Source organism: Nansenia antarctica (genome assembly GCF_963989245.1).
Source record: "Nansenia antarctica genome assembly, chromosome: 11".
NCBI classification, from domain to species: Eukaryota; Metazoa; Chordata; class Actinopteri; order Argentiniformes; family Microstomatidae; genus Nansenia; species Nansenia antarctica.
Genome location: NC_137681.1, coordinates 25,200,452 through 25,218,705, shown reverse-complemented (window position 1 = coordinate 25,218,705; position 18,254 = coordinate 25,200,452). Strand labels below are relative to the sequence as shown.

Sequence of the window (18,254 nt, the reverse complement as noted above, 5' to 3'; positions counted from 1 at the left end):
TGCTTTTTCTTATTCTCTTTCTGTTGCTTTTTTTCTTCCTCCAACTTCACTTTCGCTTGCTTTTTTGCCTCCTCTGATTTCAGTTTCTCCTCCTTCTGTCGACGTTTCTCCTCCTTTTCAATCTCTTTTTTTTCTTGCTCAAGGCTCTTCTCTTTCTCTTTCTTCTCTTTCTCTTGCTTTTTCTTATTCTCTTTCTGTTGCTTTTTTTCTTCCTCCAACTTCACTTTCGCTTGCTTTTTTGCCTCCTCTGATTTCAGTTTCTCCTCCTTCTGTCGACGTTTCTCCTCCTTTTCAATCTCTTTCTTTTTTTGCTCAAGGCTCTTCTCTTTCTCTTTCTTCTCTTTCTCTTGCTTTTTCTTATTCTCTTTCTGTTGCTTTTTTTCTTCCTCCAACTTCACATTCGCTTGCTTTTTTGCCTCCTCTGATTTCAGTTTCTCCTCCTTCTGTCGACGTTTCTCCTCCTTTTCAATCTCTTTCTTTTCTTTGCCAGGCGGTGAGTGACGTCCCACTGGGGCCTCTTGGGGGGGATGAAGGCAAGAGTCAATTCTCTGTGGAAAGAAAAAGCACTAAGGCTTAGGCTGTGTTCGAAATGGCATACTAGCATACTGCATACTAGCATACTCAATGAGTATATACTGTATACTGCCTACTAAATTCATAATAAGTATGCCAATACCAGCCAACCGTTTACACTGCAGTATGCATACTGCATCCCAGAATGCATTTCGCCGGTCCAGGAGCGGGGATTTTAAATCCTCTATTTAAAAATATATTGGCTAAAAGCTGTAATTTTGGCTCTACAAGTGTTAACATGTCATTTTATGAAGTTTTAATATGTTTTCAGGTGAGAAAGTAACCATATATATTCCAAAAATGTGATGTATGTATCTGATCTGACGTTACCTTAGTTACCGTAGATACCCGTAGATACTACTTCGACATAGTCCGAACTTAATAGCTAAACAAGTTGTAAAAAGATTTACAGATTTTTTTACATACTACTCATAAACATTTTAGCTAGTCAGATCTCGCATACTGTACAGTGTAAACGCTCTGGCATACTAAAATCTAGTATGAGTAGTATGCTAGTATGCCATTCCAAACACAGCCTTACAACGTAGCACACAAACCCAACACCAGATGAGTCACATAGCATTTTTCGTTTTTTTCTTTAAAGCCCATGTGACTTCCACCTATGGGTGTTGTATTGCCACAAAGAGCATGGTGGCGCAGTCGGACCTGTATAGGAGGGAAGACTACACCGGGAGGAGATGGCATGTCATTCATCAGGGGAAGAGGGCCAGGCGGTGAGTGACGTCCCACTGGGGCCTCTTGGGGGGGATGAAGGCAAGAGTCCTACAACGTAGCACACAAACCCAACACCAGATGAGTCACATAGCATTTTTCGTTTTTTTCTTTAAAAAAAAAAATCGGACAAAATAAATCCACAATTCCAAACGAATTCTATTACTCAACTACATGGAGAAAATATTGCCTATACCCAGCAAACACAGTTGAACCTTGAAGTTAGGCTGTGGTGAGGTTGTGGACAACATTCTCGAAATAGTCGGCTGTAGTGTGGCAACATGTTGGAAGGCACCTACCAGATGGGCTAAAGGCTAAAGGCTCCGCAGTTACGTTGTCGCGACCCTTAGTAGTATTAAAGTAGCATTTCATTGGCTACCTTCTAACAACGTTGCAACCTCACAGGAGGTTAACACACAGGCAACAACTTGGCTGTGTTTGCTTGGTACCTTAGTGTCATAGCATTGGCATAATAATAATAATAATAATAATAATAATAATAATAATAATAATAATAATAATATTTATTTGAAAAGCACTTTTCCTGCAAACTTTGCAACTCGAAGTGCTTTAAAATATCCACACAGCATAAAAAAACAAAAAAAACAATAGTAATCAATAAAACACAATAGCAATAATATAAACTACTTAATAAAACAAGAATAAGCCATACAGTCCACAAAGATAAACAAACTAACTAAATAATATAAAATATACTATACGATTTAAGTAAATATGCAAATATATACAAATATATAGATTCATCAACTAACATTAAAAGATACATTAGATATTAATAATATTAACATGAATACCATTATTAGATATAAGATATTATTATTATTATTATTAAATGGAAAGAGAAGACAAAGCTAACATACCGAAAGGGGGCGTCGTGGAAACGAAGAATTCCTCCTTTTTCTACCCCTCCTTAACTGTAGAAGTATCTCATTCTTCTTTTTCTCTCTTTCTTTCCTTTTCTCCTCTTCTTTCATTAATGTTGCTTCTTTTTGATTGAAAAGGTTTTCTCTCTTAACAACCTTTATGTGGTCCTCCTCTTTAGTATGCTCTTCCAGCATCCTACACTGTAGAAGTATCTCACTCTTCTTTTTCTCTCTTTCTTTCGTTTTCTCCTCTTCCAGCATCCTACACTGTAGAAGTATCTCATTCCTCGATTTCTCTCTTTTTTTCCTTTTCTCCTCTTCTTTCATTAATGTTGCTTCTTTTTGATTGAAAAGGTTTTCTCTCTTAACAACCTTTATGTGGTCCTCCTCTTTAGTATCCTCTTCCAGCATCCTACAGTATCCTTCCAGTACCCTCTCTTCTTCCTGTAAACTTTTCATGAGAAGCACTGCCTTTATTAGCTCTGGTTCGAGACATTCAAGATTACCCGGATCTGGAAGGCAAGGGCCGGGGCGCTTAGGCAACGGGCGTGGAGGGGGGGAAGGCCGGCCGGCTGGGAAGCCAGACATGAGGGTTAGGGAGCCCATGTGAGAGGAGCCCATGTGACTTCCACCTATGGGTGTTGTATTGCCACAAAGAGCATGGTGGCGCAGTCGGACCGGTATAGGAGGGAAGACTACACCGGGAGGAGATGGCATGTCATTCATCAGGGGAAGAGGGCCAGGCGGTGAGTGACGTCCCACTGGGGCCTCTTGGGGGGGATGAAGGCAAGAGTCCTACAACGTAGCACAAAAACCCAACACCAGATGAGTCACATAGCATTTTTCGGTTTTTTCTTTAAAAAAAAATCTGACAAAATAAATCCACAATTCCAAACGAATTCTATTACTCAACTACATGGAGAAAATATTGGCTATACCCAGCAAACACAGTTGAACCTTGAAGTTAGGCTGTGGTGAGGTTGTGGACAACATTCTCGGAATAGTCGGCTGTAGTGTGGCAACATGTTGGAAGCCTACCAGATGGGCTAAAGGCTAAAGTCTTCGCAGTTACGTTGTCGCGACCCTCAGTAGTATTAAAGTAGCATTTCATTGGCTACCTTCTAACAACGTTGCAACCTCACAGGAGGTTAACACACAGGCAACAACTTGGCTGTGTTTGCTGGGTACCTTAGTGTCATAGCATTGGCATTATAATAATAATAATAATAATAATAATAATAATAATAATAATAATATTTCTTTGAAAAGCACTTTTCCTGCAAACTTTGCAACTCGAAGTGCTTTAAAATATCCACACAGCATGAAAAAAACAAAAAAAACAATAGTAATCAATAAAACACAATAGCAATAATATAAACGACATAATAAAACAAGAATAAGCCATACAGTCCACAAAGATAAACAAAATAACAAAATAATATAAAAAATACTATACGATTTAAGTAAATATGCAAATATATACAAATATATAGATTCATCAACTAACATTAAAAGATACATTAGATATTAATAAATAAATGGAAAGAGAAGACAAAGCTAACATACCGAAAGGGGGCGTCGTGGAAACGAAGAATTCCTCCTTTTTCTACCCCTCCTTAACTGTAGAAGTATCTCATTCTTCTTTTTCTCTCTTTCTTTCCTTTTCTCCTCTTCTTTCATTAATGTTGCTTCTTTTTGATTGAAAAGGTTTTCTCTCTTAACAACCTTTATGTGGTCCTCCTCTTTAGTATCCTCTTCCATCATCCTCCTTAATCCTTCCAGTACCCTCTCTTCTTCCTGTAAACTTTTCATGAGAAGCACTGCCTTTATTAGCTCTGGTTCGAGACATTCAAGATTACCCGGATCTGGAAGGCAAGGGCCGGGGCGCTTAGGCAACGGGCGTGGAGGGGGTGAAGGCCGGCCGGCTGGGAAGCCAGACATGAGGGTTAGGGAGCCCATGTGAGAGGAGCCCATGTGAATTCCACCTATGGGTGTTGTATTGCCACAAAGAGCATGGTGGCGCAGTCGGACCGGTATAGGAGGGAAGACTACACCGGGAGGAGATGGCATGTCATTCATCAGGGGAAGAGGGCCAGGCGGTGAGTGACGTCCCACTGGGGCCTCTTGGGGGAGATGAAGGCAAGAGTCCTACAACGTAGTACACAAACCCAACACCAGATGAGTCACATAGCATTTTTCGTTTTTTTCTTTAAAAAAAAAATCTGACAAAATAAATCCACAATTCCAAACGAATTCTATTACTCAACTACATGGAGAAAATATTGGCTATACCCAGCAAACACAGTTGAACTTTGAAGTTAGGCTGTGGTGAGGTTGTGCTAAAGCACAAGGGAATATCATATCATTTAATATATTTAATAATATGATGCAGCCATTTTGCAGAGACTATACAGAGAGTAAACACAGGGCCCATACTTAGTCTCTTCACCGTGTTCCAACTAATTGTGCATTATTGTATCACATTCACACACTCTATTCTCTCACCTTGATCCAAGGGTGTAGTAGACATTCCTCTGCTGTCATTCTCTCTCTGTTTGAGGAGATAATCACAGAATTACTAGTACCATACAGATGTGTACTGATATTAATCAACAAATGTATTGTAATCATATGTGACGCGGTCTGGTCAATCGGTCCGCAAGTCAGCATCTGATTTGATGTTCGGACTTTTCTTTCGAAACATGTTAACACATTTTTTATAATGACACACTCGCTTATCAACTAACACAGCTTGTTTTGTGAGCCTGCTGACAATGTAAAGTAGTGTTATAGTTAACTAGGTAGTAGTGGGAATTACTCACCGAATCCATTGCATTGCAGTATTTTGGCTTGACTAGCGAGTTCGTGTTGTGATTTTCAAAAACTTTGAAAAGTATTTCCGTGTTTCAAAATAAAAGTCGGAACATTTTGATTGGTTGCCGACTTGCGGCCCAAATGACCGGACCGTGTCACATATAAATTATATCAAAATATGAGTAATAGATTGTTTGATTACATTGGGTCTTTAACCAGCAGTTTTTCAATAAAGTCTTTGGCCATGACACTGGTCTGGCTGAAATAGTTCTCCTCAAACTCGTAGATCATCCCCACAACCTTCAGTAGTGTCTCATCATCATTATCTCCTTGAAAAGGGGACATGCCACTCAACCTGTAAAATAGGGTGGTGTTAGGGAGACATTAGGGAGCTAGATACTAGCTAACACTGTAATACTGCATCCACAGTGAAGTTCAACCTGTCAGCTTATCTTTGGATACTCACAATATGTAGGTTATGACGCCAATACTCCTGTATAGACAAGAGATACAAAGAGTAATGAAAGACTGTATTCAAAACAAGAAGAACTACATCTAGCCTACCACAACTATGACTACTGCATGGTTAATCCAGGAGTGTTAGGGCCTATGGTATCCCTCTTTGTCTTATGAACAACTTAAGATACAAATGAAAATTAATATAGTTTAATTTGTCAGTATAATGCACCTATTTGCTCATAGTAACATGTAAAATGGTTTACCACATGTCAGCGGCCTCACTCAGGGGTTCATAGTTGATCACCTCAGGGGCTGGGAGGGAGTGAGGATGGGGGGAGGAGTGAAATAGCAGAAATGTCATTATTCATTCATTGCACATTTATCTGTGCACTAGTTGTAAAAGTTCATATTCTGACATACAAAACATTAAAATGTGTTGTTGACTCGTCCCTCTCTTGTATTTGTTCGTTTTAGTACACAGAACTAGGGGTGGGCATCGACGATCGATAATTGATCGATAAGGATCTTGGTCGATCACAAAATAAAACATTTGGTCGATCACAAAAATTATTTTTTTTTTTTTTTTTTTTGTGATCGACCAAATGTTTTATTTTGTGATCGACCAAGATCCTTATCGATCAATTATCGATCGTCGATGCCCACCCCTACACAGAACCTTAGTTTCCCAAATCTGTGCAAAAATGATGATAATGGACCATTAAAAGTCTAACACACAATCATATCCAATACCCAATACAGAGCAATACTGTAATACTGGTGATAATGGAGAGGGCAGGATTAAGAACCAAGAGATGAAGAGAAATTAAAACAATCTACTCTGCAACATGAGTGTCGGTCATGCAGTTAAACAAGGCCGAAAGTCACCCTCACTGTGTACAGTTTGGTAAGCACATCATTTTGTAAAAAGCATTGGTTCTGTAAGGCACTGACAGTGTCTGTAGGCTACAGTAGAGCTGCCAGGGAGGGACCTGATACCATAGCTAGCAACCACATTTTCCTGGGAGAAATTAAAGTTTTGAAGAAGCCTCCATTGATGCCAAATAACACACCCCAGCCTGTGGAGTCAGATGGCCATAATATGAACACAGAACAAGTAAGTGCTGTGAGCTGTGATTCGGTCATAGGTACGAGGCCGCAGGCAATCACAGCCGCGCTGATATTCAGTATAACAGCACGACCTTGAGTGTGATATTGCTTTTATACAACAGTTCTACAGCGCCATTTATTAGTTAACAGTAATAAGCGACAACAGATTATGATTTGTTTGTTTATTTAATCATAAAAATAAACAAAAAATAGTCCCGCAACTGAACTTCAAATGGACTGTTGCCTAGTAACCTGAACACAAACAATGTAGTCTAATTAACGGTCATTTAGTAGAACATCTGTGCGGCGGAGTGATACATAAAGTCCCAGTGCTGTTATACTGTATATCAGCACTCATGGAATGCCTCTTGTCCAATCAAATCCAATCAAATGACTTGGTCGGAACTAACTGTTGTATAATATAATATAACCTAGATTTGCATCAAATGCCTTTCTAAAAGACCAGACTGTCAGGTGTCCTGGACCTTCCCCTGTGGCTGAGCCCTGTATGTGTACCATTTAGAGAAACACGCATGGAGAAATTACTTGTTTTCAACTCTGATATTAGAAACGAATATTTCTGGACAAATGTTATTGTTGTCATATAAACTGTGTAGAAATGGTAGGTGCTAAAAAAAAATTGTATGTTCCAACATTTGTAATGTTTTGCATGAATGTGCAAAAGGGATAATAACTGACAAAATTATATATTTGTATAACAGTGAGAAAGGAAATGAAAGAGTGTTAAGAGAGAAACATGTGGTTCACCCCCTTCGACCATACAGGTCGGTAGCAGGTAGAAGCGTGAATGACTTTTGTTCTTTTGTCTGCAACTGCCACAGATACAGCAGCTCATTGTATTTGAGTAACACTGTAAGATGCACACACATGTCTATTGCACAATATTGCACACAAGACAGACAAATAGATAGAGAGATATGGGTTCATTCTACTGCAGAATTTTTACAGTGTTTCTGTGACTCAGTTGTAACATGTTCCCCCCTGCATTTCCTGCTGGGCCTATGTAAAACTTCTCACCTAGCCAGAAGCCTTCTCTCACTACCCCCTGCTCCCACACCGCACGCTCTGACGTCACATCCTGTCCATAACCACCACCACTACCCGTTTGTTGTCTCCATGACAACCTGCGCAGGTTTCGCAAGGTTCAAGCTAAATAAAGACTGACAGATAGACATAAAGAGAGATTGCTTAAACAAGTCCACATATTGTTCTTCAACATGCTTTCTGTAGCCCCAAATCGTCTCATCTGGTTAACATGGTGGAATGTTGATTTTAGGCCAACATTCCTAGAGCCCTTTTGTTAATGCAACTGCCGTGGAACTTTCCGGACTCTTATATAAAAACAACAGGAAACCTGCAGAACACATTCTGATTACTCAACAATGCACTCTCTTGGCTACCAGTTCTACCCCACTGAAGCCACTCTCAACCACTTCAACACCCAACTATACCACTCTCAACCTCTCAAACATCTATCTATCTATCTATCTATCTATCTATCTATCTATCTATAGTAGATATGCTTTGCTATTGACAATACATTGCCAAAATGTCTTTGCCAACCGCATATTGGGGTAGTGGTGGTCTAGTGGATAGTGAGTTGGACTTGTGATCGGAAGGTTGTAAGTTCAAATCCCGCCTGAAGCCACACCACTACTAGTGTCCCCTTGAGTAAGGCACTTTGCCCTCAGTTACTCCAGGGGGAATGTCCCTGTAATTCGTACCGTAATTGTAAATCGCTTTGGATTAAAAGCGTCTGCTAAATGTCAAAATTAATTAAAATGAATATTGTAACTGTCATCCTATAAGGCCCGACAGACAGACAGAAAGAAAGACACAAAAGCCAGTAGACACATCAAACATACACGCTCGCATGCTCCTCAATCACACATACCGTACACAATTAAATGTTCTAAGACCACTGAAAACACCCACATCAGACATAGACTTCTAATTGTTCATGTGACCATTGTGAGAATGTGGGTTGTTCCACTTACCAATGTACTGCGGGGTACCACAGAGACTTCTGTACTCCTCCCCCGGTGTGAAGCGGTGGGCCAGCCCAAAATCAATGATTTTGATGTGGGGGTGTGGCACTGTCTTATCAGCCAGCATGATATTCTCTGGCTGAACAGAGAGGAGAAACACTTGTTACTTACGTGAAGCGTTCAACAATGTAAAATATCAAGGTGTCAGAAGAGTGTCCGAAGTTTAATAAACATGTAGTGGAGGTGGTTCAGTGAACCACAGTACAGTACCACAGCACAGTAGGATGATAATAACGGACCTTGCCTGAGATCCGAAGACTTGCATTAGCTCCCAGAACTAATGCCTGGGCTTTAGCTCCACGGGCTAACACAGTCTAATGGAAGACCACGGTTTGAACCTAGTAGGTCACACCAGCTACAAGACCATGATTTGAACCTAGTAGGTCACACCAGATAGGGGGAACCACCTTCCCATTTGTCTATAATACCTCTAATTTCTACACCCATTAAATCTCCCCTTTTTCTGTGATTGCGTCCCAATTGTCTGTCTTCGCTCCCTTCTCAAAAGGATTGGATCATAATATAACTGCCAAGAGGGGTGGGAGGGTACGAGCAGATGGGGTGATTATTATTATTATTATTAGTGTTCCTACTACGTAGTAGTATTGTTATTGGTCTTTATTTGTTTTTTACTCTGTGTGTTTACTTTATACTTTATACTACTTACCTTTGCTTTTGATATGTTGAAAACATTTACTTTCTCGAATGCTCCTTGTTGTGCTCCTTTTCTCTTGCTGATTTATTTCCTGCCCATGTTCATCACTACATTTTCTTTACTAAAAGCACATTTCCCCCATTCTAGTGACTCTTTATTTGATCGTGATTTGGATGTGAGGACAGAGGGTGTGAGGACAGAGGGTGTGAGGACAGAGGGTGTGAGGACAGAGGGTGTGAGGACAGATGTGAGGACAGAGGAAGTGAGGACCATGCGCCCCCTGTGTGTGTCCCTCTCACCTTGAGGTCAAAGTGGGCGATGCGTTTGCTGTGCATGAAGCCCACTCCCTTCAGGATCTGCTTGAGGAACTCGATGGCCTCTTCCTCTGACAGGTTACCTTTCGCCACTATGAAGTCCAACAGCTCCCCTCCGCTGATACTGTGGCATGGAGAGGAGGGAGGGGGCGTAGTGAGGGAAGGAGAGGGGAAGGTGAGGGTGACAAAGAGAGAGAGAGAGAAAGAGAGAGAGGGAGAGAGAGAGAGAGAGAGAGAGAGAGAGAGAGAGAGAGAGAGAGAAAATATGGGAAGTTGATTGTATTAGTGCTGCTTACTGATTACAAGGAAAGTCAATAGTTATGTCTGTCTATACAGGCCGCTCCATTAACAGCTCAGACAAGTACTGAACCAGCACAAAGGCACAAACTCACTCCCTCACTCCCTCAATCTCACACACACACACACACACACACACACACACGCACACACACGCACAGAAACAACCTCAGTCGGCACACTTATTCTGATTACATTAGATTGCATTTGTGACTCTATGTGTATGTGTGTGTGTGTGTGTGTGTGTGTATGTCTCACACATGTGTGGATCTCTGCATTGCTGCTATATTTATAGGAAGTGGGTGGGGCCATAGGGAGCCAGTGTCTGGCTGTTAAGACTAGAGGTAGTAATGATAGTTGATTCTCGTTGTCTTCCTATTAAACGAAGGATAGGTGAGGTGATCCACACAATGTTTTCTATCATACCCACTGTGTCCTGAGGGGGCAGACACACAGACACACACACAGACAGGCACACACATGTGACACGGCATGATTGCATCTGCACATTATGAGCAATCATGTCTGACACCCATGCGATATACAACAGACCACCACAAAACCAAACACACACACACACACACACACACGTCACAACAGAGACAGACCCTGTCACTGTACCAAACACGTCATCCAGCTTTGTTCTGATCCAGAGTCTCACTTTCGCCCCATATCAGTTTTCCTTCTATCTAGACTAACATCACTTGGAAGTAACACCAGTCTAGTTTTATCTCTTTCTTTCCTACAAAGTCTCTCTAACTCCCTACGGTCTTTGCCCTTTTAATTTTTCATTGCCTACATTTTCCTATTTTTTTATTTTCTAATCTTTTCTTTTCTAATCTAATCTAAGGGAGTAACCTTAACCAGTTGTTCAAAACTTAATCTGGATCAGATTGATCCCGATTCTTTTCTCTGATCGAGGATCAAATCGAGCTGGCTGATCCTGATCAGAAAAAAAAGAAAGAAAAAAGATCTGATCCTGGATCAATCCTGGATCAAAGAATCGGAATCCAGATCAAAAGTTTTAAACAATTGGGCCAGATAGACAGATCCCATAATCGGACAGGCAGAGAGAAAGACAGACAGGCTCCTAGACAGGCTTCTAGACAGGCTCCTAACACGCAGTGGATACAGAAGTTGGGCTTTGTTGCCATAACGTTGACATGTTGCAGCACTTCGTGCCTCCTTCTCCATCCCTTCATCACATCCCACTTCATTCACAGCTCCACAATAAGCTGTGAATGAACACCTCCTCTCAAACACCTCACTCTTTCCACCCAACACCCTCTCCTCCCCATCCTCCATCTCCTTTTCTCCATCCCTCCATCCTATACTCACAGCTCCACGATGAGCACCACCTCGGCGCGGCTCTCGAACACGTCCCTTAGCGCCATGACGTTGGCGTGCTGCAGCGCCTGCAGGATCTCCACCTCTCTCTCCACGTCCCTCCTCTCCATACCCAGCTGGCTGCTGGTGCTCCTCCGCAGCTTCAGGAATTTCCCGGCCCAGCGGACTCCCGAGGAGCGCTCCCGCACCGCCCGCACCTGCCCAAAGTTACCACTATGGGGAGGGAGAGGTGTGGGAAACATGGGTTTCTTTGGTTTATTTTCTGGAATACTTTGGTTTGATTGAGCCTGCCTGGAGTGGTAGATGGGCGGGCTTGCACTTTTCAGACTATTCCCGTTAGTTCCATTGCACCAAGCTCAAATCAAGTTCAGATAAGGAGAGAAAACTATATAGGACAGGCACCCAGGTTTCATGTTGGTACTGCTCTGGGTCAAATATGTACGTACAGTGCCCTGCATAAGTAGTGGGACAGTGAAGCATTTTTTTCTTCTTTTGCCTTTGAAGGTTTGGCTTTGAAATCAAACAATTACATTTGTAGAGATTATCAGCTTTTATTTTATGGTATTTTGTACATATTGGATACATATATATATATATATATATATACACATGCATATCTTCTTTGGCCTCTACACTCCAAAAATGTGGTTTTGAAATCAATGATGGTATTTTGTACATATTGGGTGCACCATTCAGAAATTACAACACTTTTCTCCATAGTCCCCCTTTTTCAGGGTACCCTAAAGTGATGGGACAATTGGCTTGACAGGTGTTTCTGGTGTGTTACGTCACATAATTTTGCAGTTATAAGAGAGCTCTCAATGTCAATTGATTCTAAGCTTTGCATTTGCCTTTGGAGTCTGCTATTGGTGTCTGTCAACATGAGGACCAAAGAGACCTCAATAAAAATGAAGGAAGCTGTTACAGCCATAGTGTGGTTGTGTGTGTGGTTGTGTGTGTGTGTGTGCGTTTACTGTCGTAATGTGGTTGTGTGTGTGTGTTTCTGTTATTCCCTGTGTCTCTCCCCAGGTTATTGTCCTTCCCCCTTCCTATCGCCATGGTGATGGCATAAGGGAGCACACCTGTATTCACTTGCTCATCAAGGATGGAGGATAAAGGACAGGTGGAACTAACAGATGGTGCCAGTGGGCAACTGTGTGTTGGTTGCTAGACAGATACTACTGTAGTATGTTCCTGTGTGTTGGTTGCTAGACAGCTAAAGCTACTACTGTAGTGAATTTCTGTGTGTTGCTACAATTTGTAGCGTGTACTGGCGTCAGTAACCGTGACTCATTTTTTAGACGGAGTGTGTCTGTTAGTATTGTGTTTGGCCACTTTAATTGGCTTCTACCTTGTTAAACAATCTATCATTTTCTCCCTGTTTTTGAAAGTAGTTTTCAGTTAAGTGTTTTTCTGAAAACTGTTTATTTTTAAGTTATACAATAGATTCTTGGTTTATTTATATTCTCCTGTCCGCCTCTTTGTCCTCCGGTTCATTTCATTATTACTTGCCGCGTCCCCTGGATATTATTTGGGGACATAACAGAAGCGTTTATGAGGCTGAAATATCAGAAAAGAATCTAGAAGAAACATAACCAAAACCTCAAATGCAAATGCAACTGGTAGGCCAAGGAAGGCTTCTACAGTGGATGACCGAATAATGTGCACCACAAGAAAAACCTGAACTTCACTAGCAGAACTAGAGGCGACATTGCAAGACACAAACCACAAAAACAGGATTATGGTTTGCTAAAAAATACCTGCAGAGCCTGCAGACATCTGGAAAAAGATGAGAGAAAGATTAACATGTACCAGAATGATGGAGTAAAGTGTGGAGAAAAAAGGGAACTGCCCAACATCCACAGCATAACACCTCATCTGTGAAATATGGTGGAGGGGGTGTTATGGCTTAGCCATAGATGGCCTCCAATAGACCTGAATAATTGTCTTCATTGATGACGTAACCGCTAAGCTAACCCCAGTGTACAGAAACATTTCTTCAGCCCAAGAACGAGCCAATGCCTCCAAACTCATTAGATGGACATTCATTATACAGCAGGACAATGACCCAAAACATACAGCCATAGCAACTAGGGAGCTTTTCAGGGACTGGCCAAGTCAATCTCGATTTAAATCCTTTTGCATTTAAGCATTTGCTAAAGAGGAGACTTAAGGCAAAACCTCCTCAAAAGAAACAACTGAAGATGGCTGACGTACAGGCCTGGCAGACCTTCACCAGAGAGGATACCCAACTTTTGGTGTGGTTAATGGGTTTTATAAAACGGATGGGTGAAATCAAGCAATCTGATTGGTTCATAGCCGTGGTATATTGAGCGTATACCACAGCTACGATTAGTAGAGCCTCATCACAGTTCGAAATGAATACGCCTGTTTCACGGTCAACATTCCAAATATAACAGACTTTTAATTCAATCGCAAGGACATTTTATCAACTTAAAAATAAATAAAAATAAAAATCCTACCCAAAGTAACCATGTAGATTCCCAATATGTGGTCTGTTTATCAAAATAAAGCCTGTTTGAAAATGTGTCGAGACGTTTTCGGAGTGCCCTGCCTGCGTCCACTACAGCCGCGCGTTGACAGTTTTTTTAGTGGGTGTACAATCAACGGAGACATCCAAATTAATGTAAATAAATAGATGCAAATAATGAAATTGTGTAAATAAATGCTAAATTCCTATGAAATCTACAATGCTAGTAGCCTAGGTTAATGAAAAAGAATGTTAGTGTTGTTGCTTAGCGACCAACTGCAATAAGAGGAACTATTTTATTTGAGGGGAACTATTTAAGATGATTAATTACGAATAAAAACTATTTGAATTTGAGTGTGCTTTTCTAATTCATATTGACAGTGTTGGTAACCGTTTTATAAAAGCAATAGCTCACTTCAGGCCAGTGGTATATGCTTATTCATGGGCGTCACCACCATATATTTGGGGGGGGACGTGTCCCCCCCACCTTTGAAACAAGGTCGTTTGGACCCCCCCACATTTGCCATCAAAAATATGTTGCATGACTGGTCAGCGTTATTTTCATTGCTTCACAATCAAATCCGTTCCACTTTATGAGTAGGGGATTGCCCATATCCAGAAATCCACTCCGCGTTTTACTTCTGTTTTTAACGGCACGCAGCATCAGACACGCACGCAGATTCAAAACATTCAGACTGAGGCTTTTTCTAAGAAGAGAAAAGTAAGTCAAAGTCATCCAAGTTTTCCCGTGAGTGGCCAAACAGCAACATTGCGTTCTCCCAAGGTCAAACACAGCCAGCTTTTCTGATAAGAATGTTAGCACCTTATGAGACATTCTCTGTATTAGCAATAGAATTAGCATAGCCTACTAGCAACCAAATACGAGCTAGATCAGCTATATGGCACTAGCAGTTTTGTTAGGCATTACTAGTGCGGTTAGACATGTTTAAATGCAGAACAGACACAGGCGAAATGTCATCAAAAGCACAGAATGGCGACAAACACCTCACAGTGCTTACCTGTCCTGTCATTATTGCATCTCCTGCCCGTGTTCATTGCCCTGAGCATTTGCACTATTTAATTTGGCCATTGCACCCACCCAAAGAATCAATTTTGCATCTGATTGCTTGAGCTAGGGTTAAAAAATAAGAAGAAATCACCTGTTCCATTTATTTTTCTATTTCTAAAATGCTTGTGATTGTATTTTTTGTATTGATGATTGTATTTCTATGTCAAATGTTCTATTAGAGAAAAACAATATGAACAAGTGCTCAATGCATCCCCATTTCTCCTGATATAGGTGGTTGAGAGTGAGAGTGAGTCAGAGGCAGGGGCAGCAGGCAGGGGCAGTGGAGACAGCTCTAATTCACTCTTTGATTTTTTTTGTTTGTTATAGTTGTATGCTCTGCAATGCACTGAAGAGGGCTAAGTTTGATTGTAATAGGCTCTGAGTAGCCTAGGTACATATTTTATGTTTCCTCATAACGTTTTATTCAATTTGTTGACTCAAAGTTACCTCATTCTTTTCTAATTCACTCTTTGATTCTTTTTGAATCTTCATATTTAATAAAGTACCTAAAAAGTGCCACGTGTCAGTGTCAGGCCTCTGTGAGTTAAACCAAAACATAATAGTAGTCAGTAATTGCAGACCATGCCAGCTCCAAGGAAAAACAAAGAAAGAGGGAGATTATTTTGGGTGTAAAACGCACCAGAATGCAGAAGCTTCGCGTCGGGCCGAACAACGCCCCTTAGCTGTGATATAATAAGCATATACCACGGCCTGTCGTGAGCTATTGCTTAAGTATACTTTGTATACAAAGGATTAAATAGGGTACTATATGTCTAAAACGTGTTGTAATGGCTGCATGGTGATAGCAACATCCACAGAACACTTCAATAAAAGCTGAGAATCTCTACTTTAACTTCACTCAACTTTTCAAGTATAGATCCAAACGAAGAGCAGCACTATTTTGGGTGAGGACTGAGGGTTAGTCTAGAGCCAGAGTGGTGAATGTCATTCCTCTCTCTCTCTCTCTCTCTCTCTCTCTCTCTCAATGTAACCCCACCTCTACAACTTCTACCTATCTAAATAAAGAAACATAAAGAGTGAAGGAGGGTAGATGTCCACTCTCCTTTAAAAAAAGAAAAAAGAGGAGTCTGAGGATCATCATTGTAGCTGCATCTCTACTCATACCTCCTAGTAAAGATGTGACATGTGTGGCCTAGCAGTGTAACAACTGTCTAAACATACACACTTGTCTCTGGAGTTTACTTCTTTGTTTTTTTAATAAGGGGGCGTTTAATTATTATAATTTTTTAAAATCCTAATAACACTTCAACACTTTGTGTGCAGCAGTGTTAGAGAAACAGTACCGGGGGTAGTGGGGATGAAGAGGTCTTTAGGAGAGACAGTAGTACTCTGTACGATTATACTCTCTCACCTGCCCAGCACTTCTCCGATCTCATAGTAGTCCTCCACATTCTGTAGTTTAAAAACAGCCATTCTGATGCTCTTCTTTCTCTCTGCCTCGTTGTCCTCCACGTCTACTGCATTCTATATAAGTTATAGGGATGACAGAACATACAGTATGTGTAAGGTTAACAGATGTAAATCATATGAAGGATAGGACATGCTTATTTGCACGAATCAGACCATGGAATCCAGGATGATACACAGACCAATGTGAACGCAAGAGAGCCATAACATTCCACTGAGGCATATACAGTACACTAAGGGAGAAGGCAGTGAGACTGAAATGTGTTATGCTACTGATGTGTGAAGAATCCTGGCATACAGTCATAGAAAATACTCTCCAATGGGGTTCTTACAGACACAAACTGTCATTTGGGATGCCTTTCTTGGATATATTAATGTATATATACCCATGTTGATTCTTGAAAGATATTTGTTCCGTCTATGAATTTGAGAGTGGCACATTTCTCCAAACCCATCCCTCAGCTTTTTGTGGCTGGGCTGGCGTTTAGAAATGATGGATTGTCCCTTTAATGGATACCATTGAAGAGAAGCATTTGAAAGGCAAGGTGAACATAAAACATGTAGTAACAGCTTAACATGAAAACTGAAAAATGCATTCACACACAACTACTGGTACTACTACAAACACACATTCAATTTCACATCCTGTACTGTAAATAGACCCATTGATTTGTATCACTTTCTTGAGTTAAATCAAGCTTTCTACTTCCTTTTAAATATGCATTGATCAAAGGCCATAATGTGTGTGTGTGTGTGTGTGTGTGTGTGTGTGTGTGTGTGTGTGTGTGTGTATGTTAACTTGAACAAAAGCCAGTGTCCTGATCTGAACTTAGACACGGCAACAATGGCCTTTGATATTTATATAGCACAGATCATTTGTTTTTCTGTGTGTGTGGCAGGGTTTCCGTTAGAAAAATTTGCCGTCGGACATCGTGTCCGGGAAGAATTCGATTTACCGGACAAACGTGATATATTCCGGTCATCATATTAAAATATAATAAAAAAAAAAATTCTTCAAAATCATATTTTTTTTTTTCTCCAAATCTAATATAGCTGTTTGTCGCGGTGATTACTGTTGTGTAGCGGCCTATATATGCCATTTAATGTCTATTTCTCATCCGATACGATTAGATGCGAGCTATATAATATATAATAATATAACATGATTTGACGCATGCGCGCTATGCCATGCGTCAAATCCAGCGCTGAACGGGTCCAGCGCTGAACGGGCGCCTCACTGGGAACTGAACAGACAGCATCGATCAATGAACGGACTCCACATTACGTTAACTGAAGTTTGTTAAATTGTTTGGGATTAATGTGAGTTTTCTATTTTCTCTTTACAGTTTTACCCTTTTTTTTTTTTTAAATCAATAAAACAACGTCATTTCTATAAGTCTCGCTGGTTGGGAAGGCATTTCGTTTAGCTCGGGAGTATGACAATGGGAAGAACATAACTGTTTATTGAGAAACAATTGATAGGCAGTCTGGGATACGTATATAAAGAAATACCACAATGTCTAGATGTATAACATTTTATTGAACAGTAACAGTGCAAGCATGTAGGCTACGGGGAACAGGGATTTTGGTCAGTAGGTCCTTTGTACAGAGGGCGTTTCTCTCCGACAACGCGTTCCCAGGTACCATGGAAGTCATAGGTAGTCCAGCACACTGACAGAGAGACAGACAGACAGACAGACAGACAGACAGACAGACAGACAGACAGACAGTCAGCTTACTTCTACCCTTCTACCCTACCCGGCTGCACTAAGACTGTTCAATGGAAACTAAAGTAGCAGTCGGGGTCAAGGCTCCTGAATCTGTATTTATTATTTATTTTAATCACCATCATCACTTTTTTAGTATTTTAATATAAATAACTATAGCCATCCTTTTAATCCACTTTTATATCAGATCTCACTGTTTTTTATATACTGTACATGGCTGGCCCAGTGTTGTTGTCTGTCCTTTATGTTGTGTTGTGTTGTTATGTGTGGTTTTTAGTGGAGTGGCGT

The 18,254-nt window shown here is 40.8% G+C and overlaps 1 protein-coding gene across 1 annotated transcript; it reads right to left on the bottom strand.

The window, feature by feature from the left end:
• Positions 1-1,286: 1,286 nt before the first annotated feature.
• Positions 1,287-16,245, bottom strand: LOC308168037 (death-associated protein kinase 2-like; the record flags this gene model as incomplete). Its single annotated transcript, XM_080542513.1, has 11 exons — positions 1,287-1,331; positions 2,696-2,761; positions 4,049-4,114; positions 4,695-4,740; positions 5,206-5,358; positions 5,470-5,496; positions 5,726-5,774; positions 8,588-8,717; positions 9,593-9,731; positions 11,243-11,464; positions 16,184-16,245. 11 exons carry the CDS (start codon positions 16,243-16,245, stop codon positions 1,287-1,289), a joined length of 1,005 nt encoding a protein of 334 aa, XP_080398639.1.
• Positions 16,246-18,254: the final 2,009 nt, after the last annotated feature.